Source organism: Lissotriton helveticus, chromosome 10, assembly GCF_964261635.1.
Source record: "Lissotriton helveticus chromosome 10, aLisHel1.1, whole genome shotgun sequence".
Classification (NCBI taxonomy): domain Eukaryota; kingdom Metazoa; phylum Chordata; class Amphibia; order Caudata; family Salamandridae; genus Lissotriton; species Lissotriton helveticus.
Window position 1 is genome coordinate 644,244,720 of NC_136071.1, and position 23,958 is coordinate 644,268,677.

The window sequence follows — 23,958 nt, forward strand, 5'->3', positions numbered from 1 at the left end:
TTCTAATTACTGATGTTATATTTAAAAACAATTGAAAGGAATCAAAACCACAAAGGTTGGAGCACAAAACAAACACTAACCTGTTAAAAATGTAATACTTATAGAAATGTATAACAGGTAATGACTCTAAACATCAGTCATTAAGCTTTTTTATGTAAAATGCGAACACAGACATTCACATGTAAATTTGAAACGTTGTTTAAGCTTACTTTTTAGCAACTTGAAACTATGGGGATAGAGTTCACAAATATTAACATGAGCTTTGTGCAAAGAAAGCAGTACAGATGCAGCGAGAGTGAAGGGAAAGGAAGAGTAAATCATTGAAAAACACGCTTTCCAGTCATTAATAGGCAGACAACTCAATAAAAAACAAATTAAAGTCGTGTGCAGGTTTTAGATTCAGAAACTTGTTTCCTTACTTTTTCTGTGACTTGGAATCTAAGCAAGATAAGTCCAGAGGAGGAAGAACTGTGCGAGGTGGCCAGTACACTTGCTTTTCCCGGGATCGAGTTGGTGACACACAAATAACTCTTCTCTGCGCCCCCCCTGCACAGTGCAGTAAGGCAGAGGCGGCGGTAAAGACAATGCGTTGAGCCATGGCAGGTTATAAACATAAGCAATCACTATGTGGCCTCAAAATAGAGTGCCAAAGTCAGTGATCACATTTTCAGTTACTGCTCCTGCCCCCGCGCATACACGAGCTTTGCAGGGGACTGATTCTGGAGCCAATCTCTGCCAATCTCAACACTGCTTTCATACTCTGTATACAGTGGGACTGGGCCTCTGTCCCCATGGCTCTCTGACACATAGTGGATTTTGAGGGCATATGTACGCATGTCAGGCTGGCCGTGTTGAAGGCACCAGCCAGTCTGACATGCACACTTCAATTCACCGCAGCAGGCAACCATCCCGACTGTCAGTCAGCAGGATGATGTCACCTCATCGCACTGCAAAAAAGGCCATGCCTGACCCACATTACAAAGTGGCTCTCGCCACTACATACATACAGTGTGTTATGGCTACAACTGGGGGCAGGACAAAGGTCTTACGCTCATAAAGAGGAACCGCCCCTGATTCCATTTCTATTTTTGAGAAAAGTAGATGAAGCCAAACGATTTACACTAGTAACACAAATTAAATTTGGCAAGAAATGTATGCTAATGTCAATCTATACAGTTGTAAAGAATGACTTTGATTACCCTGTATATTTGTCTGCTTACTTGCTTGTGTATCTATATGTTATTGTAACAATAGAAAGACGAAGATACATACTTTCTCTTAATATGCTGTGCACCCACATTTCAAATACTACTAAGAACTTTTCACAGTGCGCGGATGTCTCCACCAGCGGGGTGGAGATTTTCGTGTAGGAAAGTAGAGGGGAAATTATTACACTTTAATATACTTTAAGAAAAACTATTAAACAATTTTAATATAAAATACATAATAACAATATTTGTTTAATATGTATTACTAACACAGCTCTATACAGTAAAATGTTTCAGCACAAACAAGGGTTTTGGAGGCTGTTGCTTGGGTACACAAACAGGGGCTCCTCACCGCTGTCCTATGCAAGGAAATGTACCAGCTAACCCAAGGGGTGGAGACCAGGTACGAAAATTGCCGAGACTGGAGTCCCCTTATATAATTGATCTAGGGACAAAAACACCCAATGGATTAAATAAAAGCGAGGAATTGTCAGTACATCTGGGTAAATAAATACAGGATTTATATTTTCATATATTTAACTTGTTCCAGAGTGTCAACATTTTAAAGTGAATGAAATGTGCCAATACATGGCGAGATATTAGAAATAGGATACAGTGACAAATGCCGATCCACGGCTTAATAATGTAACCTGCGTGGGGAGGTCTCGCGAGACTTGATGAGTACAGCAAATGTGGTATTTAGATGTGTTTACAGAGATGGTATACTCCCATGAGGTCTCGTATCATATTTACATTTTAGAATGCAGAATTACAGTATTTTATCTGCCCTAAATGGGAGTAACATTGAATGTTTGAAAATATGTGGTAACGTTTTAATCAATGCGGAATAACCCAAGCATACTCAGAATATATCTGACATGAGCAAATTAATGACATTTGATAATGAAATATCGCTTTTAAAGTATTTGACTATTTAAAGATGGCAGAAAGTCACTGTAACCTAGTAAGCCTCTTGTCTATGTTCATGAAAGGTGATGTCAGACGCTTTAAAATGGCCGTAAACAGTGTCGATGTTAGCCACTGAAGAAGGAATACCGAAACGCGTTTGTCTACTTGTTGTGATAATAACAACAACATCTCAATACTCTCACCGCGAGTGCTTCAACTCTCTGTGGAAAATAAAAGGAGTAGGAGCGAGAATATATATATATCCCATGATCAAGCCTTTGGAGGAGGTGAAACGCGCTGGGACTGGCATGGAAAATAAAGCCGCTGTAAAGCTTTTTGAAATACATATGCGAGAGAGTGCGTCCTTATTTCAGTTGGTGACTGACTGATTCCTTTGTGTATGGGAGAATGTATTGAGAAGTGTGGCTCACTGGTTAGAAGCGGCAGACCCTGAAGCAGAGATCGTCCCGGGACCAGGGTTCAATTCCCGACGCGGCAGGGTCTTGGGTCAATGTCCGCGGACTCGATAATTCTCACCTAGGTGCCTACGCTAACCATGGTTCCCACTCTGCAACTCAGGGCAATAGCTTGCTTAATCTCCACAACGGCCCCATCAGCGCCGGGGATGCCTGGCTTCACCTTGGAGGTGCCCAGGAGGGACCATCTCACAGGGAAAGCCAGGACGGGTTCCCCAGCGGTATACAGCGCCAGGACACCCTGAGATGGGGTAACAGTGCGCTTTACAAGTATACTTACTTACTTACTATATATATATATATATATATATATATACAGCAGCACATGCGCGCTATCACAAATAATGACATTAATTACCCGGTCGCAAGACATTTTAAAGCTTGCCATGGCAGTAATTTCAAGGACTTGAGTTACTTTGTCATGGACATTGTTCCACCCATGAAACGGGGGGGTAATCGGGATGCAGTGTTACGCAGGATGGAGACAAATTATATACTGGAATTGGATACCAAGATACCAAATGGACTTAATTCCAGTGAGGACATGAATACATGTTTATAATTTAACCCCATGATTGGCGATTGTTACATTTTATATATACTTCTAGATCACGACACAGCTATTTTAATATGGAGAATGTAGTCAACATTAGCTAGTATACCCAGTCTTTTTTACTTGCCACTATTGTCACTGTATTTTTTATCTATAAAATATTTTATTATTCACATTTTTTTATATATAGTCACATATGCTTAGCGGATAGTACTGTAATATATTGCACTTGCAGTTTTAGACATGCACTGTTGTGGATAAAGGTAGGCCCACTTGGGCGTTATCAATTAACATGTATACTGAATTGAACCAATATACATCTGGATTCAGGGTGTTATCTGGTGTCTTTTTGAGTGATGACCATACATATTGTGGAGACTGTGTTAGGACAATGTATATTAATTTCCTTGACAGGTTTTTACACATATTTTATGCATTTGATCACCAGTATTTTAAAACTCTATTTATATTAAGTTTTAACATATTTATTGCCTATATTTGCACAGTTCCTGCTTCACTTGTAAAAAGGAGCCCATTACAGGCATAGATACAGTGTTGTCCAACCCAATCCTAATCTAGGGTTACAACTTGTCTCTCAGTACAGCATATGTCAAACTAAGCTATTGAGCACTGTCACTTTAAATGTTCATGCACTTTTCTCAGCGCGTTCATGTGATCAAGGCCTCGTGGGAGGCTGAAACGCGCCATGGCGGTGGTGTGGGGAAGGAAAATAAAAGTTTAATTGCACCACGATTTGGGTCTACTCTCGTCTGTTCGAGTTGGAACGGAGACGGTGACAGTGATATATATATATATATATATATTTATATATATATCCAACATATGACTCACTCCACCAGGGAAAGAACCGGAGGGACACAAACGGGGAGCCAGAGAAGAAACCTTTAATGGCAGTACAGGCGGCATGACGCGTTTCGGGGGATATATATATCCATGAGATTACTGCATTTAATAATAAGATTCATCCAGCACTCCAAGAGGTATTGGTCACTCAGTTTTAAATTTTTGCGAAACGATCACATCTACGCATTTCGGCAGCCTCACAATGCCTAGTTCACAATTCCAAAGCCCCATTTCTTTCACATTAAAATAGCCGTTTCAACTAAAGACATTCACGAAGGACTATATTTTCAGTAGGCGCCGCTCAGTTCTCTTTCACTTCCAAAGTGGTTGCCATCTTTGAACATGTCAATTCAAACACATTATGGACAAAATAGCAAGGTCACTTGATGCATATACTTTGTTTCACATAATAAAACAAGTATTTAATTGATATTTATCAACCAGGTACTACTTTTATACTTGGTCAACAAGTCTGGACTTATTATCATTCGCAGAAAAATGAATTATTTGCCTTCTTATTCCATAATCTAATTGAATTTCTAATCACGTAATTGCCATGTTTTAAACTAATGTCCACTCTATATATTTGTTTTAGACAGTCAATCTTTCAATTAAAGTGCAAGTGCTGCATTTTTGATGATTCCTGAAAGAAGGTGCTAGTGCTTATAGCATACAGTACAGTTTTATCCAAAAGTGCTAGTGCTTTAGTATACATGAATCAGTTCCTTTTCACCTGACCCATGTATACCCTTCTTCAGTATTAGACTCTTAAAGTGCAAGTGCTTTACAGTATATTATTTTTATAAAAATAAAAAATACCCCTCATATACATCACAATACACTTAAAAAATACCAAACGATTTCCCCTATAAGTGGTCTCTCTTTTTTCATTTTCTCCCCCAAAAAGTGCTAGTGCTTTAGTAAAAATGAATCAGTCCCTTTTCATCTGACTCTTGTAGACTCTTCTACAAGACTAGACTATTAAAGTGCAAGTTCTTTACAGTATATTATTTTCATAAAAATCAAAAATACACCTCAAATACTTCACAATACACTTAAAAAATACCAGACAATTTCCCTAAGAAGAGGCCTCTCTTTTTTCCTTTTTCTCTCAAGTTTGCAGTGCAAGTGCATATCAGTATAGTTCTTCTACACCAACAATAGTACATCATATATTTCACAATGCACTTCTAGCAAAAACATTTCAGTTTAGAGGATGACCACTTCCATCCTTCTCAACCTGACGACCGATCTGTACTGTATCTTGATAAATATAAAAGCTCCTTCAAAATGGGTTTCATCAGTTACAGGTGGCAATTTCCTTCGTATTTTGTCTTTATAAATTTCAAAGACAAATGGTTCCACAATGTGCAGGCTCATCGTCATTCTCTTAATTTCATCATACATTTAATATAGGCAGGTATATACAGTCCTCATCTACATTCAGCCCATGAGGTTCATTGCTATTGAACTCTAAAATGAAATATGTTTTTAGCTTTCTGAGTTCTTTCTCCCTATCCCCTCCTCTTCTTTTTCTGGTGATTCCTGCTATGCAGCTGTACTGCGGGCTTAAGGGATTACTTTGATGATGGGTTTTGAAATGTCTGGCAATGGATAAGTCCTATCCTGATTAATAATTGCTCTACGGTGCTGCAAAATTCTTTTATACACAGGCAGAGTGGTGGTTCCTATACAGATTTTTAAGCAGGGACATTGCAACAAATAGACCACAAAACTTGATCTGCAAGTTAAAAAGCCCTTAATGGTAATGGTTTGTTAAAAAATGTCCTAAAATGTGTGTGGTTCAATCCATGTAGACAAGCCTTACATTTAAAACACTTTTTAAAACCCATTTTCTGTTGAAGCCATGTGGAGGCTCCCCCCTCCTTTCCTGATATTCACACTTCACAATTAAAACTTTTAATGATTTAGACTTCCTATACGTTATGTCCGGGTGTTTATTCACTTTAGGGCCCAATATTGGATCATCCCTTACCAGAGGCCAATGTTTATTTAAAATGGACCTAATCTCCTTATGTTTAATGTTGAAAGTTGTTATAAATCTGTGATTTTCCAGTCCCTGTTGCTGCTTTTTACTTTTCCTCTGTTGGGTTCTGGATGTTTCGAATAACACCTTCTGTCTCTCTAAATTCCTGGCTTTGGTGGCTGTTCAATTTATAACACCTGCTGAGTAAACTCTCTGAAAAAACCTGCTAATCATTTCCTGTTCTATTCTACAGTATTCATGTGGGTCACTACAAGCTCTCCGTGCCCTGTAATACTCCCCAAAAGGTATACTCTTAATCAAAGGTGCAGGGTGGGAGCTGCACGCATGGAGAATAGAATTGCCAGCTGTCTGTAATCTGACAATGGTGGTCTCTAGTTTGTCTCCCACTGGTCTTATCCTAATATCTAAGAAGTCTATGGACGTTCTACTATGCTGTCCCACAAACTTAAGATTAAGAGTGTTTTGGTTAAAGTCCCTGATGAATACTTCTATGTCCACTTCTGTGCCCTGCCACAGCACGAAAACGTCCTCTGTGAACCTAGCCCACAGTAGTATCTGTTCTGACCACTGTTCCAGGGGAGGTCCGCCAAGCACCTGCTCCTCCCACCAGCCAAGATGTAAATTAGCATAACTGGGGGGAAAGCAGGTGCCCATCATCGTTCCTTGCTAAATAAAAAAAATATTCTTTGTCAAGCACCACTTCATTAATTCCAAAATCATTTGATTGTGTTTTAAAAATCCTATGGGTCTTCTATTCAGAAAATATTCTGTCACTTTTAAACCATCAGTGTGTCTAATACTGGTGTATAAAGTGGCAATATCAAGAGACACCAGTATCATAGTTGTCTCACTCCTACGTATATCATATATACATTTAAGAAAATCCGTCGAGTCTTTAATAAATGATGTTAGTGTTCTAACAATGGGATTTAAAAAATAATCAATATATTTTGATATGTTTTCAAACAAGCTGTCACATGAAGAAATGATCGGTCTAACAGGTGAGTCGTGGTGCTTTTATGCACCTTCAGGAGCATGTAGAAGACCGGTATCACTTGTTTTTCCTGTTTGATGAACTTCTACTCATCCCAGCTTAACAGTTCTTTGTGTCTCCACACTTCCAGTCTCGCAAAGAATTGTTCCTTTACCCCTTCACATTCCTTCATATTGATCCTGCGATAGCAATCATGATCGTTCAGTTGGCTAAGTGCTTCTTTTTTTATATAGTTTGCAACCCCAAAGCACAACATTTCCTCCCTTGTCTGGAGGTTTCACTAGTAAACCATCTTCTTTTTGTATTCTAGCCACCTATATATATATACATATAACCACACACACACAATATCTAAACACACACACATAATCACTGAACAATCCAAAGGTGAAAGTAATGGAAAGTTAGGTAGTTAGGTGAATATTTTAGTGAAAACATTAATGTTGCAAACTAAAAAAACACAGAAATTTACAAGTTATAGTTAGCATAACTTGCATCTCTGCCATGCACTGCTTATGACTTCAAATATTACATCACTCATGACATGTTCTATGACATCATTTATTACAGGCCCTGCGGCAAACTCCCCACATGCAGCCAACCCACTGTGCGAAAGGCCTTTGGCCATACACAGCAGGAATTGACAACACTGCCTAGCCTGCTGTCAGGAGGCCCCATCCCTTTGGCTTGTGTGTTTTTTAAAAGGGGGCCCCCCTCCCTGAACTTCATTAGGCCATGAGGAGCCCCTCTCCCAGGGCATGTAATGACTACAAGCATTAATTTTCTCAAGTTGCTGGCAGCCCATGAGAGCGCCCACTCCCGCAGGAGCTTGACTCTCACTGAAACGGGATGGCCCAAGGGAAAAAACGTCCTGGGCCAATCGGAGAGCACTAATTTTAAATTGTTGCTCCAGCCATACTCTGTCAAGCCTTTCGCGGATCCAACTGTCTAGATATACAAACATATTTCAACCTTAATTTTCAGAAACATCTGAACTGATTTACACCAAACACAAGAAGCACAATCTACAGACCAAGATCTAGTTTTTGCCAAATTTTGTGTAATTCCATTCAGCAGGTTTTGCAGTAGCACTTCTTAAGGACGTATATGGAAAATGTAAGGACATTTTGTGTTTTGGGGCCTCCTTTTTCTTGGCCCCTGCTTGACGGTTCACCCGGAAACTTTCCATGCAAAAACTAGTCTGAAAAGAGCGCTTTTTCAGAATGTTTGTGGCGATTTATCAGATGGTACCAAAGTTATTAGCACCACAAAAAATGAATTTCCGATGAATCAGCTGAACTAACTATAACTACCCAGATATATAAATAGATATAGATATAGATATATAGATAGATCTGGATAGATATAGCCAAAGATATAGATATGCCACCAAGAGGCTCATATTTGTTCGCTCTGTGCGATTAAAACACAGAATTTTAAATTGAGTCTTTAAATAAAAATGTTGTTTGTAGTTTATTTATGATGTACCCTTGTTATGCAAGGCACTCCAACATTTATTAAAGTTTTATGAATATATAAAATAAAATCAATAAAAGGAGTATGTCTGTTGCTAAAAGATCCTTTAATTACGCAATTTTTTAGATGTGCCAATGACAGTTTTTGTTTCCTGCCTCACCCCCTTATTGATATCTCACCTCTGACCATAATTGTCTTTGTCAGATCTTTTGTTCCAAAAATTCAACTTTTTTCTGATGGCACTCACAACATTTCTGGCAAATGAACAACCAGCACACCACACTAGCACTATTTCCAAAATTTCCACAGAAAGCAAGTCATTAGGTAAACAAGCATTGGCATAGCCAATAGGTCTCGCCTGTGGGACCTTATAAGTGTTTAGCCATGCAACAGTTGATGTTATTGCACCAAGGATATTGTACTGGATAACTAAACACTTATAAGGTTCCAAAGGCAAGACCTATTGGCTATGCCAATGCTTGTTTGTGTGTACCCTCCGTCAAAATTGAAAATGAATAAAAAATATCAATAGTCAGGATGAATCTCTTCCTGAAGCTGGTATTAAAAAATATTTAATATGATTGTGGTCATTTCACACAAGGAATTTTCAGAGACTTGGCCAAAAGAGTTGTCTTCTTGAAACAACTTTGGGAAAACTGGTGCTACAGTGCTCTGCAATGGCAAGATTACAAGCTGCTTTTTAGTGGTTAATCCTCTCATTCCCTTTTTAAATATCTCTGCATATAAGCACTGTTAAAGCCAGTAAAACACGTTTGTTGTAACATGATGCTAGGTTTGACCACATTATGTGTAAAATTCACAATTTAACACTGTTTTCTTGTACTGGCTCTAAGGATACCTCTGCCCCATTGTTTTAAGGGTAAGCCCCGGCTCCATTGCTTAAGCCTTAACCTTTTAGCTCCCTTCCCTCCCCCCTCTACCCCAGGGAATATTCGGGTCTAGTTGAGCCCCTGCGTAGACTACCTTCCCAGTATTCGCCCATGTAATTTCAGTTTTGTCACGTCATTCTCGCACTACAATCTGGAACAGCGATCAAGGTTTCACCACACCAAAGGTTGACTAACCGCAACTGGAACAGATTACCTTGTTATTTGTGCTCAGCTGAAAAGCAAGATGGAAGATTCAAGCCACAGTGGTCACAGAAAAAGGTAATGGAAGCATATGAGGTCCGTTTCCTACGTTTACAAAATATTTTAAATCAACTTGCCTAAACTTACACTCAAGAGGATGTCATGAAATCTGTGTCTTGTTTAGAAACTGATTGGGAAACCAAGAATTGTAAGTATTGATGTCCGGAGTTATTATAAAAACGTGAAAAATTATGAATAAATATTAATATGGTTGTATCCTATCTAATTGAGCATACCCTGGGTGTCATGAGATGTGATAATTCAGAAAACCTTGGAATGTTCCCCCTTAGGTTTCACTCTGGCCAAAATATTGATAAATCCCAGGAGATCAAAACGCTTGTTTATATATTGTATATACATTAACCCTTTTTTAGCACAGAGTCGTCTACGCTATATAACTGGTTTGGTAGCAACTTTTATTAATGTCTTGATGGAAAAAATATATATTTTCATATGAAAGGGAAAGACCTGTGTAGCATTTGTGCATATAATAGTGATGAAGTCAGTTGGTTTCAATGCATCCATAATAACGTGTTCATATTTCACAGAGGGCCTGATTATGAGTTTGGCGGTGCAGGAGCAGGGACTGATATGCCGGTGGCCCACTCCCACACTACCAAACCCGTATGCGCACCGCCCTCCAGGTTATTACTTTTTTGTCACTGGAGGGTGATTCCTTGGCATTACAAGGCGGTGCCTATGAAATAGGCACCTTCGTGGGAACAACAAAAGCAGTACCTGCACGGCACGGCACGGTATGGACTGCACCAGTCCATGCCGTGCCGATACTAGGGTGCATGCACACAGAGGGGCACAACATGTACCCGCGCATGCGCCTCATAGCCCAGAGGCAACGGGGGGCCTTGTAGGGCCCTCTTTGTTTCCTGTCTGCCACGGTTTTCATGGAGGAGAAACCACCATGAAAACTGTGGAAGAGATGAAACTCTTAAAATGCTTGGCAGGACCGCAGTAGTACCACTAAGCATACTGCAGCCCCGAGACCACCACGCCACCGCCAGGGAGCTCTGATCCCTGGTGGTTGCAGTGGTGCAATGGCGGTCAGACTGCCCAACTCATAATGGGGCTGTCAGACCGCTGGAGCGGCGGTGGCATCACTGAGAGTCTGGCAGTCCTTAGAACACCAGACTCGTAATCAGGCCCAGAGTGTTTTGGGTGGTATGCACATGTAAATGAGTCTCACAGAACTGAGGTGCTTGGTATTGCAAATTCATTTTGGCCACTTGCCCTCTCAATAAACTCAATATTTAAAGGCATGTTCATTTTTTAAAAGGCTGTAGACATTTCAAAGAATTCACAAATGCAAATGTTTTTACCTGATTGGATAGTCCGCTGCACTGAGATTTATGAAGAAGTCCCAGGACCAGTCCTTCATCTCAAGTAGATCTTTCATACTTTGTAGATATGTGGACAGAAGGCTGGCTCCTCCCCATATTGTCGACATTCTCCAGGGTGTCACACGCACATTTGGGTACTTCTTGGCAATTTGGATTACTTGTCTGTGCAGATAATTGGAACGCTTTTCCAGAAAAGAAACAAATATGTTAACAAGTTAAAAAATATAAACTAGCCTGGTATGTTTAGAGAACATTAGTAAAACAATGTTGTCAAACCTGTTGGATGTAATCTCAGATATGCTCATACTTTTACCAATCTGTAAATTTATGAAACACATGGGTCAAGAAATGTTAAAAACAAATTTCAAACAGTGAGTCTGGTTGGTCCAAAATGTGTAATTTATACATGCTACCTCTCTGTGACGGGGTGGGTTCTCCAATGGGGGTACAATCCCCGGATACGGACTGGTGGACAGCCTCCTCTCTTTCACCTGCTTCCCTTCCCTTTTTTCAGCAACCTGAAGCCGGCCCGTGGGATGCGTGGGCAAGTCAAGACCGAGACCCATGGTGGCAGGGCGAGGAAGCGGTGGATCCCTTTAAGTGGGAGTATCCTGAGAACGTAGGCACGCCCACCACTAGCGGAACGACGTCAAAAGAAGGGAGGACCCAGGAAGAGACGAACGGCATTTCCAAGGAGGAGAAAGGAGTTTGTTACACCGGAGAAGAGACGAAGACCGAAGAGGAGAGCATCGGAGGAGCCCTGCAGACCAGGAGGGAGTTGGAGAAGCCCGGAGGCCATCGTTCCCACGAGCCGCCCCACCACGTTCCCACGGGAGGAGCGTGGCTCCAACAGGTACGGGGCCGAGTGGCGGGTTGGACGTAGAGTACCGCCTGCCGAGTAACCTGTTCAGTGTAAATAGCCTTGTATATAGTGCGTGAATCCCGTGTTCCCTGTTCCCTGCACGAGCACCTCGCACTACGGCTGTAGAAAGTCACTGTGAGCGCTGGTTACCCTCACTCCCGGTCCTAATCCTTCTGTGTCCCTACTCTTCCACTAAATCCGACCTCTTTCTCCATTTGTTTCCGGTGATTGCCCCGACCTCGGCGAGACAAGCAACCCCCTGAGGGAGAACACGCTGGAGTCCATAAGAAAACCACCCATCGACCCGGCTGCTTTTGCCAGAGAAAGGATTACCAGCAGAAGGCGGAAATCGTATATAAAAATAAAACCTTCCCTTAAAACTTTCTTTAAAGTTTCTGACTCCGTATCTTCAACACCGTCCCCTCCTCCCTCTCCAATCCTATCGAATCCCGTACACGTGGTGTCAGAAGTGTGATTACCAGCTCAATCCGTCTGCAGCAAAGAGATGGATGCCCTGATTCAGCACGTGATCAAAGGTCAGGAAAAGCTCTAGTGGGCTGTGGAGAGGCAGTTGTCCTCGGCACACGAAGACCGGTAAATGTTTAAATCCACCATAGCGGCCCACATTGAGAGCCTGAAGCACGTGCCGCCTCCACCCGGGTTTGTTACCGGAGAGACTAGGGTACATACTTCCAACCCCTCGCGTATTGCCCTCCAAAAGTATGTACGTGGCGAGGATCCAGACGCCTTTATAATGAACTTCGAAAGGGCGGCCCGCGCATTGGGCTGGCCTGAAGAAAAGTGGCCGTTCTTTCTTGCGCCTCTCCTCACGGGGGAGGCACAGTCTGCCTACCAAGCAGCTAACCCCCTGGGGAATACCCCATATGCAACCATCAAGGACGTCATATTGGATCATTTGGGACTAGATCAGGAGGCCTACCGAGTGCGCTTCTGAAAGGAGAGAGGAGTACCCGGGGAGAACCCCAAAACACTCTTCTTTCGTTTAAAAATGATAGCAGATAAATGGTTGTAACCGGAATTGTGCACTAAAGAGGAGATCCTGTATAAAGTATATTTGGAGCAGTTCATGGATTCTCTTCCCTATGCCTCCCAGAGATGGCTATGCCAACACTCAGGACTGGATATAGGACAGGCCATTGAGATGGCGGCTACTTTCGCCAGAGTCCAGTCCAGGATCACCACCTGGGAAAATGAGAAAAGCAACAAACAGCCCTCACTACCAAAGGCGGAGAAGAAATACAAACCCAGCGGGGAAACTCCGCGTCCCAGACCGCCGGGTGGCTTCTCCCCCATGGGGAGAGCCCCCCAATGCTTCGAATGGGGCCACATAGCTCGAATGTGCCCCCGGAAACGACCCTTAGATGAACCAATGGAAGTGGGGTATCTACCCAAAACTGTGCTATACTCCGCTGAAATGGGTGCTTCCTTTTATGTAAGTATGGGGATGAATGGCTATAAAGTAAGGGCTCTTCTAGATTCCGGATGCAGACAGTCCATAGTGCAAGAGCGCTTTGTACTCCCTAACCAGTCCGTTCCCCAAGCAACAGTGTACATAAGATGCGTCCATGAGGATGTGAAACCCTACCCCTTAGCTACGATTAATTTGAGAATCCCCGACAAAGGGTCAAGCAGTCAGGGTGGGGGTGGTGGACTCCCTACCCGAAGATATGATCCTAGGAGTAGATAACCCTGAGTTCTTATCCCTCTTTAGGAACACCCTGAACCAACCCCTACCCCAGGAGAATAGGCCTATTCCTGCCTACATAACACCAGAACTGTGGGCAGAGGACCGCAGCTTCAAATTCGCACAAAAAGAAGACCGATCCTTATTTAATGCGTGGGAAAGTGCGCATGCCTCACAGGGAATTACCCGCCAGCCTTATCCCAGGTTTATCATTGAAAGAGACCTATTATACAGGGAATCCCAGCAAGGGAGCTGCCCCCAGCTCTTAGTGCCCAACCCCTTTAGGGAGCAGGTGCTCTTCTTTGCCCACACCCACCTCACGGCGGGACACGCAGGGAAAGAAAAGACCACCGACAGCATTCTACGGCATTTCTTTTGGCCCGGAATATATACGGAGGTACAAGAGTACTGTGCACGATGCAGGATATGTCAACGACGTAACACGCACAAACCTGTAGGAGCCCTCTTGCATCCCATGCCCATCATTGGCATACCCTTTGAACGTGTAGGCATGGACCTAATAGGTCCCCTGCCTAAGTCCTCAAAAGGTAATCTATACGCTCTGGTAATCGTGGACTATGCCACTAGATTCATCGAAGCCTTTCCCTTGAGAGCACCCACCACGACTGCCATCGCCGGTAAATTCGTTGAACTATTTTCACGAGTGGGTTTTCCCAAAGAGGTCTTGACAGATCAGGGCACCCCTTTTACCTCCAGAATGATGAAGGAAGTTTGCAAAACATTGGACGTAAAACACCTGAAAACATCTGTTTACCACCCCCAAACTGATGGGTTGGTGGTAAGATACAATCAGACCCTCAAGTCCACCTTGAAGAAAATGTTGACCTCAGAAGGTCCCGATTGGGATTGGCTATTACCCCTGGACCTCTGTTCATCCTTCGAGCTCCTGTATGGCCGCCTCCCTAGGTCTTTGATGGAGATGACCAAAGACATGTGGGAGTCCGAAGAAGCTCAAGAACAGAAGTCTGTGTTGGAGTGCACCATGCAATTAAGAACTAAGTTAGGCAAACTTAGAGATCTAGCTTACTCCAATCTGGAGGGCAGCCAAAGGCGGCAAAAGAAAAACTATGATAAAGGCAAAAGATTGAGGCGCCTGGCGGTGGGAAAGTGGACCCTAGTGTTGCTACCCTCCATCGGCAGCAAGAGGAAAACCGAATGGCAAGGACCCTTCCAGGTAGTTGAAACGATAGGAGACACCACCTACCGGTTGCGTCTGTCCTCCACGAAGACTCAAAGCTACCATATCAACATGTTAAAGGAATGGATAGGACCTACACCCAAAGGAACTCACTTGGCGGTACCCTCAGCAGACAGATATACCTCCACAGTAGACCATCTAGTGATAAACCCTAAACTGACTGAACAAAGAAAGAAGGACCTGGCGAGGGTAGTACAGTCATTCTCGGATGTCTTTTCAGACTTACCGGGGAAGACGGACTTAGTCGAACATCACATTGAGACACCTCCGGGACAAGTGGTCAAACAACGTCCCTACCGTATCCCTGCGGCAAGAAGGGAAGCCGTGAGGAAAGAAGTGCAGGATATGGTGTCCTTGGGAGTGATCAGACCCTCAAAAAGCAACTGGTCTTCGCCACTTTACATTACCTTGATGTTATGATCGATGAACTATTACGTATATATATTATGTAAATATTCTTCTAGTGATCATTTAATTTTCTGTATGTGTAATTCTGAAATGTATCCTGTGTCTTTTTATGATTTTTTTAAAATCGAATAAAAGTGATTGACTGACTGACTGAACTGGTCTTCGCCGATCGTGATGATCCCGAAACCAGACGGATCCAAACGGTTTTGTATGGATTTTAGGGCCTTGAACGCAATATCTACCTTCGATACCTACCCCATACCACGGGTTGACGAGCTGATCGAGAAGATAGGTGACGCCCAGTTCATTACGACCATAGACCTCACTAAGGGGTATTGGCAAGTGCCCCTAAGGGAGGTGGACCGAAAGAAAACAGCCTTTGTCACAGACGAAGGACTCTATGAATTCACGGTCCTTCCTTTCGGCCTCCACGGGGCACCAGCTACGTTTCAACGATTGATGAACTCGATTCTACAACCCTATCTGACATTCAGTTCAGCGTATTTGGACAACATTGTAATATACAGTCGTACTTGGGAAGAACACCTACACCATCTCCAGCTCATCCTCACAGCCCTCCGACAAGCCGGGCTACACATCAATTCCAAAAAGTCAAGAGCAGCCTTCACAAGCGTTAACTACCTGGGATACGTGTTGGGAGACAGCACCATTGCACCCCAAAGCGAAAAGGTGAAAGCCATTGCACACGTCAGATTCCCCGAGAATAAAAGAGACCTGAGAGCCTTCTTAGGCCTCATAGGATACTACAGACGCTTCATACCCCGATTTGCAGAGGAGGCCGCCCCCCTGACGGACCTGTTGCGTAAAGAAGTGAAGCCCAGAGAATTAATCCACCCCTCCCCAGACGCGGTGCATTCCTTCAATACCCTAAAACACATCATGACGACAGCCCCTGTCTTGATGTCCCCTGATTTCGATAAACCGTTTATCCTAGCCACAGATGCCTCTACGGTGGTAATAGGAGCTGTGTTATCCCAGACAGGCCCGATGGACTAGAACATCCCGTCCTATACATAAGCCGAATACTTTTCCCTAGAGAGTGCAGATATTCCACCATTGAAAGGGAGGGGTTAGCCATTAGATGGGCCATAGAAAAACTACACTACTATCTAGAGGGGAGGCCATTCATCCTTCATACCAATCACGCCCCATTAAAATGGATGTACCAGAATAGCAGTAAGAATCCCCGGGTGCTCCGATGGTTCCTGGCCCTCCAACCTTACGCCTTTTCCGTATGCCATAAAAAAGGAGTGGACAACGGGAATGCAGACTTTGTCTCCAGAGTCTTCCCTCTCCCCGAGCGGGAGAATCTAGGGGGGAGGTGTGTGATGGGGTGGGTTCTCCAATGGGGGTACAATCCCCGGACACGGACTGGTGGACAGCCTCCCCACTTTCACCTGCTTCCCTTCCCTTGTTTCAGCACCCTGAAGCCGGCCCGCGGAATGCGTGGGCAAGTCAAGACCAAGACCCATGGTGGCAGGACGAGGAAGCGGTGGATCCCTTTAAGTGGGAGTATCCTGAGAACGTAGGCACGTCCACCACTAGCGGAACGATGTCAAAAGAAGGGAGGACCCAGGAAGAGACGAACGGCGTTTCCAAGTAGGAGAAAGGAGTTTGTTACACCGGAGAAGAGACGAAGACCGAAGAGGAGAGCATCGAAGGAGCCCTGTAGACCAGGAGGGAGTTGGAGAAGCCCGGAGGCCATCGTTCCCACGAGCCGCCCCGCCACATTCCCACGGGAGGAGCATGGCTCCAACAGGTACGGGGCCGAGTGGCGGGTTGGGTTGGACGTAGAGTACCGCCTGCCGAGTAACCTGTTCAGTGTAAATAGCCTTGTATATAGTGCGTGAATCCCGTGTTCTCTGTTCCCTGCACGAGCACCTCGCACTACGGCTGTAGAAAGTCACTGTGAGCACTGGTTACCCTCACTCCCGGTCCTAGTCCTTCTGTGTCCCTACTCTTCCACTAAATCCGACCTCTTTCTCCATTTGTTTCCGGTGATTGCCCCGACCTCGGCGAGACAAGCAACCCCCCTGAGGGAGAACACGCTGGAGTCCATAAGAAAACCACCCATCGACCCGGCTGCTTTTGCCAGAGAAAGGATTACCACCAGAAGGCGGAAATCGTATATAAAAATAAAACCTTCCCTTAAAACTTTCTTTAAAGTTTCTGACTCCGTATCTTCAACACCGTCCCCTCCTCCCTCTCCAATCCTATCGAATCCCGTACACTCTCCAATTCATTTTACATACTGAAATATACTCTAAAGCATTAATGTTTGATAATAATAAATAGCATTGTTAATTTTCCTTTCCTGAGCAAGGGAACGTATGAGCAATAACATTTAAAGAATATGAAAGACTTGTGTTCTCAGTCACATCTAATTGTCTATACAGGGTTCTCCAAAGGCGGTCCTGGATGGTGGGATCCTAGCTAGGTTTTTAAGATAACTACAATTATCTAAATGGGGATATGCTAAAAATCTGCCTTGGTTCTGACCCTCCAGGACTGACTTTAGAGAACCCTGGACCAATATAAAGAATCTAACTTTGAACATTCTTACTCAACTTGCTCCGAAAAGATACAAAAGGAAACACAATGAAGACACCCAAAGACAAGCAGGATATTTCAGGGATACATTTAAAAAAAAGTAACATATATTACCTTGTCACAATGAATGTAATAAAAATGATCTTTATGGTATATAGCTTTAAGCAGGCGTTGAAGCTGTCGAGAAGCTCTTCCATGAACAACCAAGACGAAGACAATACGAACTGGATTTTCCGGCATATATTCCACCGAGTCCTCATCCCACTGCACATTGTTGTTTGCTTTTCCTGCAAGGAAATTAGAAAAACGATTATTATTTGGGTGCTTGTACAAAATCTGGGACATAAAAATCTACCTCTAGTTTCATTGACTGATTTCCATGAGTGTACGAGGGTTAGGGCAAAAGAGAATGGCACCCAGAAAATGTTATACAATGTTTTATTTTTTCCAGAAAACATCTTGGGACTAAAAAAATAATAGGCAATACTGAATGTTTTGATCATTGGTTTATTCACTGCACACAATGCAAAGGTTACAACCCATTTAAAATTCAGTACTGAAAAACTTAAGAGACGTCATATATTAATAAGCACAAGCATGCACACTTTGCATTTCAAGCCTCCATTTAATGAGGTGCATTTGATTTTTAACCAGCTAAGGACCTTTACATCACATACCCTACGAAAAAAGGCAGTAAAATAAAAAATTAAGAAACAGACCACCGGGCTTTAGATGAGTTTTTAACCATATGTTTTTACTTAAAATTGTAATATCTTTTGAGAACAACCAGGCAACACATATGGCTTATTAACGTTGTTAGTCCATTGTAATTCATATAACGATTTTTTATATATTTCACTAATTTAGCATTCCACGGATCCTTGAAAAGCTAGAAACGGATTTTTTTTGCATGGATGAAGAATGCACCATCGAATGTACTGTTAATTACTAAGGAACTACATTGAGGACAAAGTATTAAAATAAAGCAAACATTATTCAGTCTCAATTTAAATAGATCCATCCATTTCATATTTTATTTTAAATATTTCCACCCTTCTTCAACAATGCTTTCCTACATACAGCCATGGTGATGCTTCTTAAGCATCCTGTAAGGCAGTTAAGGCATGGCCCCTTCTGTAGTTCAGTATGGAAAAGTAGGGGCTTTAACTGTAAGCCTTGACACTCTGGGTGTGCCTTTGTAATGTTGCTTTTACTTTAAAGGTGTGGCTGGATAGTGGATCATGCAGTTCAAATGCATTGCTTTTAAAATCCATCGACATTTCAAGGGTGTGGCTTGACACTAAGTTTAATAGTATGTCTTGATAATGTATCTGGCTGAACAAAGGTCCCTTGCTGGAAAGTGATGGATGTTTGCTTTCTTGTCAATTGCTCATTGTATGAGGTTCTGCCCTCTAATAACTTTGTCGCTGCCCTCTGTTTTTGATTAAACTCCCGTGTATGCTGCAGCCTCTTTTAAATTGCTGAACACTGTGACTCCTTTTTGGAATACCAATGACATGAACTGCTTGCAGAACATTGCATCGCTGAGATGTTAACATGGATCTCAAGGAGAGCTTGTGGATCATAATTTCAATATATCCTTTTACACAAAACGAGCTCACATTTCTTTTTTTTTCGTCTATATTAATTAACAATAAAAAATCATGCAACGTTAGCAAATGCCCACAAAATGCTTTTCATTGATAATGAAGAAGTGGTGGTTCTTGTCACTTCGACTCTCAACGAATACCAGGCACATTACCTTTAGTTACCTAACACCTGATATGTATTTCTTGTGCAATAAGTATTGAACAGACATTTTGTTTTAATCTATAGAGTCATAGTGATCACAAAGCTCAAAAGATGTATGAACAGATAACTTTGAGTTAAGTAAATATGGGCCTAGTTATACTATTGGTCTGGTCGCAATTTCCAACCAGTCTCTTTGCGACCAGAACCTTATTTTGCTAGAAGACCTATGTACTAATAAATCGGATCTCAAAATAAGGAGTAAAGTGAATCGGTCCTCTAGACCTAAAGGTACTGGAAATGACAATGCATTACAGTGTATTTCATTTGTTAAGTTAGAAACATTCATTTCTCCACTGAACTTAATATAAGTAAGGAGTTAAAAAAATTAAGGCCACAATGCTGGAAGAGTATATGTCTGTCCAATTCCTGTATTTCACATGGTCGTGCACTGATGTGGTACAGTCCAATTGTGTGATTGAGAGGTGCACAAAATATTCTGTTTCTGATATGCATTTGGAATTATTTTGTGGGATTATTTTGGGAATTGGCCCCAACTTATTCAGTGCAATCATTTCTGAATATTAGATCCTGATTCAGAAAGAAGTCTGCATCACAAGATGCCTGGTAGTACTCCTACATACCGCAGAGACGTTGGCTGAATCACTAAACTATAAAATAAAATATTGTTCCTCCGAGTTTCAGACCTTGAGTGAGGAGTTTTCATATTACAACGAATCTGCATGTGTATAGTTCAGTTAGATTAAAGTAAAAAATAAATAAATAATCTGAACCTGCCAATTGATTTGCCATGAAAACAAGCCTTTCCTTATCCCACACCCCATTGAAAGTGGAGCATATTGTGCAACTTTCAAAACTTACATATGGATCACTCTAATGTAAGCTTGGACATTTAGGCTCACCAGAAGACCCCTGTCCTCCACTTACTCTCCAATTGGTTCAGGAAATAGTAACTAACCCCTATTTCCAATGTAATTATTGAATCTGGCACTTTCCGAGCATTTGGAAACTTTTTAAAATAATGACTCTCATTTAAATTGATACCGTCATTCACTCTGTGCTAGTGACTCATCTCATCTGGCCTAGTAAGGGATTAAAAACACAGCTCTACAGCTGCTGGAATCATTCCTAAAAGATAGATCCCAGACAGTTATCCGCAACCAATTCAACTCCAAACCCTTCTCTCTGCTCGTGGGGGCCACAAGGCTCTTCATTAAATCATACTTTGTTTAACCCATATGTTTCTCCATTAGCCGATCTAATTAGATCCTTTGGTTCAGTTGTATATTCGTGGGTAGATGTATCTCCAACAATTGTTATGATCTCAAAGTATATTCAGTCAATAGCCAGGAACTTTCAGAATTGAATGAGAGCAATTAGTGATTGGAGAAAAAGAAATCGTCTGAAATTAAATACAAAGAAAACAGAGGTCATCATCTTTGGCAATCAACCCAATGTATGGTCGACTGTTTGGTGGACTGAGAAAATGGGCATGATTTCTACTCTAGTAAACTCAGCTAGGAATTTCGGGGTGATTTTTGATAATTCACTGACTTTCACTAAGCAGCAAGTTCTGTGACATCAATTTGCATCCTTGTTTTAAAAAATGCTCAATACATTTCTTCCATTTATCCCTTTAAATCTCCTATGGGAATCCAGAATCTTCTGTATTGTTTTAGGGCATTCTGCAAACAGCGGGGCTAGAGATCAACCTCAGCAAGACAAAATATTGTTTTCAACCCCTGTGCAACTTCCCGTGCAAACTCAACACATAATGGGGTAGCCCTAGAAAAACTCTAGGTGTTCGATTATCTTGGGGTTACGCTTACATAGCACTTTGATTGTTCATCTCACATTCGCGTACATGGACTTAAGCTAGAGCAGCACTGTGGGGGTATTTTGAGGGCCAACAGTGGCTCCTTTTTTTGCCAGATGACCCTAGCCCTAGAAATCTATGAAAGTCAGGCTTCAGGAGCTACCCTGTATGTTGGGGAACTTCGGGGCTTTCAAGACCCTAGACCCCCAGACGTTATTGAAAATTGTTTCACTAGCAATCTATGCAGTCTACCTGTTAGTACCTGCTTCTTCCTCTTCACTTAGATTTTAGCCTTAAATGCATTAACGGCATAGCTGGGTTAAGACCGCTTCTGTATTGGTGGAGACTTTGGGTAACTCCATAACTCTCGCCTTTTCATATGGCCTTAGAGGACGTACTGGGGCTGCCTGGGGACTGTAAGATTGCATGGCTTCGGACAGATTTGGTTTAAGAATTTGTGGCTTTCCCCTGCAGATGCTGGTTTGGTTTCTAGAACAGAGCTAAAAGGTGCTTATTGGCATTACATTGACAACTAAAACTTATGTTCTCTTATGGTTGGCTCTCTCACTGATTCCTTCCTAGAGTTTATAGTGGAGTATTACTTGGAAGCATGCTTGGATGAGAGTGACCCTCCCCTTGCTAAGTCTTTAAATACCAAATTCTGCTTGGGGAGTATGTCCATTTGCTACTTAACTGGTAAATGAAATTGTTACACCAGCGATAGCAACAGGTTTTGTCCGTTCTGTCCACAGGTGGCTGAAACGGTTGAGCATATAGTTTTTTTCTTCCCAAAATAACAATGTGTTACAAGGAAGTGGGTTTTACCAGTTTGTCATAATCTGGAACCAAGAATTTAAGGACTGCATCTAGAATTTTAAGATGTGATACCAGACAATGCATTGTGTTCCCCGCTGTCTCTCGTTTTTTAATGTGCATGTGGAGATTTGGACAGAACAATTTCTCTAGTTAATAAACTACATTTTTCCCAGAGCTGCTTCTTTTTAACCAGCTATCTGTGTTCTTAATCTTACTTTGTATGCAATGTTCCGTGTCCGACTAGCTTTATAGATTTTATGAATAAAAGAATGTAGAGCACTATGTCAAGTTTGGATCATCTGCCCTATGAAATGGAGTCTTTGTACCAATGTTTTCATTGTTTTTTAATAAACATATATTAATGCATTGTGCTTTTAATTTGCTCTTTCATGGCCCTTGTGCCAAAATAAGGATTCAAATGATTATCAGTTAGAAACTTGAGTAGGAATTCTCAGCTGACAATATTGGAAGCTGATTCTGGATCTACTAAGATGATGGCAGCCGGGATCTGTATCAGTGAGAGATAATCTATTGCCTTGGTAATAAAATGGGTGCTGGTATATAATTGTCTACCGGGGATAAACTGTTTTGACATGCGTCAATTAATATTGAGGCATGAGCTGGTTAAAGATGTTACTAAATATTTTGGAATAACTGTTAGAAAGGGTGGTCTCTAGTTGGCAGTGGCTTGCATTCTGTCCAAGTAGGGACTCTTATTCTTTTCAGGGTAAGGGAGTTACACATCCAAGATAACCCTTGCTCACCCCCTTGATAGCTTGGAACCAGCAGTCAGGTTTATCTCAGAGGCAATGTGTGAAGCATTTGTACATAAACACACAGTAACACAATGAAAACATTACAAATGGACACCTCACCAGTTAAAAAAAATAATCAATCTTTATCTGAATAAAACAAGACCAAAACGACAAAATTACAACATACACAAGTAACGATATCACTTTTAAAATGTTCAAACAGTTCATTTCATAGAAAGCTATGGATGCATCAATTTTTAGTGAAAAGTAACTAGGATTCGTCAAAACTGAAAGATGAAAACAGGTGCAGGGGAAATGAGGTGGCGAAAACAAAACAATGCTTTGAGTCCTTACTCTCAGGGGAGATGATGCTTTGATTCCTTACTTCCAGAGGAGGTGACGCGCCTACTCCTTGCTATCAGGGGAGGTGATGAGTTGATGCCCCTTCTGCAAGGGGAGGTGATGTATCGAATTTTGGACCCATGGCCTCAGTTCCTTACTGTTGGGCAACATCAATGAAAGCTTGGCGCACAGATGTAATGCGAGGAAAATCCGGACACACTGGGTCAATGTGGTGGCGGTGAAACTGGTGCTGCGTCAATTTCCCAGCTACGATGCAGGTGATGCATTGAAACTTTAGCCGCACCGCAGGGCCTGCATCAGAGTGGGTTCTTTCAGACGTCAGAGAAAGTGTTCAGGACTTGGGCTGCAGAGATCTTCTCGATGCACAGCAGGCTCTTTGGCTGTGCCACAGCGATGTGTTGGTTTTTCAACTGCACGGCAAGACTGTGGCAGAAAAAACAGGCATTGAATGTCGGTGCATAGATTTTCTTCTTGTCTTGAGACAGAAATCGCTCCCAAGGGGCCAGAACTGGAATTGGCACAACTTGAAAGGTCAGAACTCCCAGAAGAGGAGTTCAGGAGCTACAGTTGAAGTCTTTGATGGCCCTGAGACTTCTTAACAGGAGGCAAGCACACACTAGCCCTTGGAGAACCTTCACAAGCAGGAGGATGAAAACAAAGTCTATTCCTTTCACTCTCC

The 23,958-nt window shown here is 42.3% G+C and overlaps 1 protein-coding gene across 1 annotated transcript in view; it reads right to left on the reverse strand.

Annotated features, from left to right (window-relative positions):
* Positions 1–23,958, reverse strand: part of XYLT1 (xylosyltransferase 1) — a 700,441-nt gene that overhangs the window by 245,675 nt on the left and 430,808 nt on the right. Inside the window, exons 3-4 of the mRNA XM_078663177.1 lie at positions 17,874–18,046; positions 10,974–11,176 (exon numbers count right to left, since the gene is read on the reverse strand). Coding sequence (XP_078519303.1) covers positions 10,974–11,176; positions 17,874–18,046 — 376 coding nt within the window. The remainder of the gene's footprint in view (positions 1–10,973; positions 11,177–17,873; positions 18,047–23,958) is intronic.